The sequence below is a fragment of the Cervus canadensis genome, unplaced genomic scaffold (genome assembly GCF_019320065.1).
Source record: "Cervus canadensis isolate Bull #8, Minnesota unplaced genomic scaffold, ASM1932006v1 Scaffold_139, whole genome shotgun sequence".
NCBI classification, from domain to species: domain Eukaryota; kingdom Metazoa; phylum Chordata; class Mammalia; order Artiodactyla; family Cervidae; genus Cervus; species Cervus canadensis.
The window spans coordinates 1-1,398 of record NW_025091521.1 but is presented as its reverse complement, the minus strand read 5'-3'; the positions used below and the strand labels follow the sequence as shown (position 1 = coordinate 1,398).

The 1,398-nt window shown below is 61.4% G+C and overlaps 1 protein-coding gene across 1 annotated transcript in view; it reads left to right on the top strand.

The window, feature by feature from the left end:
- The window catches only part of LOC122436523 (complement C4-A-like), a 7,081-nt gene extending 5,729 nt beyond the window's left edge, over positions 1-1,352 (top strand). Inside the window, exons 2-6 of the mRNA XM_043460301.1 lie at positions 18-157; positions 269-478; positions 718-769; positions 870-959; positions 1,108-1,352. Coding sequence (XP_043316236.1) covers positions 18-157; positions 269-478; positions 718-769; positions 870-959; positions 1,108-1,346 — 731 coding nt within the window. The 3' untranslated portion in view covers positions 1,347-1,352. The remainder of the gene's footprint in view (positions 1-17; positions 158-268; positions 479-717; positions 770-869; positions 960-1,107) is intronic.
- The last annotated feature ends 46 nt before the right edge of the window (positions 1,353-1,398 follow it).

The following is a 1,398-nucleotide window of genomic DNA, read 5'->3' as shown; positions in this document are numbered from 1 at the left end:
TGCCCACTCTCCATCAGGCTTGTGTGTGGCCACCCCGGCCAGACTCCGAGTGTTCCGTGAATTCCACATGCACCTCCGCCTGCCGCTCTCTGTCCGCCGCTTTGAGCAGCTCGAGCTGCGACCAGTCCTCTACAACTACCTGGATAGAGATCTGACCGTGAGGCCCCTTGGGGGCTGAGCGCACGGTGGTGGAGGGGATTGGGGCAGGTGAGCGGTGGGGAGCCTGACTGGGCTGGGACTCTGGCCCTCCCTGTCTTCCTGCCCCCAGGTGAGCGTCCACGTGTCCCCAGTGGAGGGGCTGTGCCTGGCCGGGGGCGGAGGGCTCGCCCAGCAGGTGCAGGTGCCCGCGGGCTCTGCCCGGCCCGTTGGCTTCTCTGTGGTGCCCATCGCAGCTGCTGCCGTGTCCCTGAAGGTGGTGGCTCGAGGATCCTTAGATTTCCCAGTGGGGGATGCAATATCTAAGATTCTACAGGTCGAGGTGAATGGAACCCCCCTGAGACTAGGTCCCCAGCTCCCAGATTCACCCCCTACTCTGTCCCTCTCTCTGCATGAGGCCTGAGGCCACCCCCAAACCCAACGCTGTGGTTCATTTGCATCTCCCACAATTCTGGTGCGACTGTGTTCCTGAAGTTCCAACTCCGGGTCCTGAGGAGTGTGCACTGGGAGGGGCAGGCTGTAGCCTGTGTGGTCTCTCACAGCTACGTTTTCCCTCCACAGAGAGAAGGGGCCATTCACAGGGAGGAGATGGTCTATGAACTCAACCCCCTGGGTGAGTGACCTCCACTCACAGACATCAGTGTCCTGGGGGGTGGTGGGGGGCAGAGGGTGTGGACAGCAGGACAGACCGCTGACTCCCCTCATCTTCCCAGACCCCCGAGGCCGAACCTTGGAAATTCCTGGCAACTCTGATCCCAATATTATCCCTGAAGGAGATTTCAAGAGTGTCGTCAGCGTCACAGGTGGGAGTGTCCTCCAGTCCCTTCCCGGTGCCCACCCTTGGTTTCGTGTGAAACCTGGGCACTTCTGTTTGATCCCGAGACTCCATGACCTTCCAACCCTGGCCCCCAGTCATGCTCTCTTGACCCTCCATCCTGTCCCTCCCCATAGCCTCGGATCCACTGGAAGCTTTGGGCTCTGAGGGGGCCTTGTCACCAGGAGGTGTGGCCTCCCTCCTGAGGCTTCCCCAAGGCTGCGGGGAACAAACCATGACCCTGTTGGCTCCAACACTGGCTGCTTCCCGCTACCTGGACAAGACCGAGCAGTGGAGCATGCTGCCTCCTGAGACCAAGGACCGCGCCATGGATCTCATCCAGAAAGGTTCTGAGGGCAGCGGGAAGCAGGAGTGAGGGCCAGGAGAGGGCAATTAATGGGAGCTGGGCAGCCCAGGTGGCCAGAGCA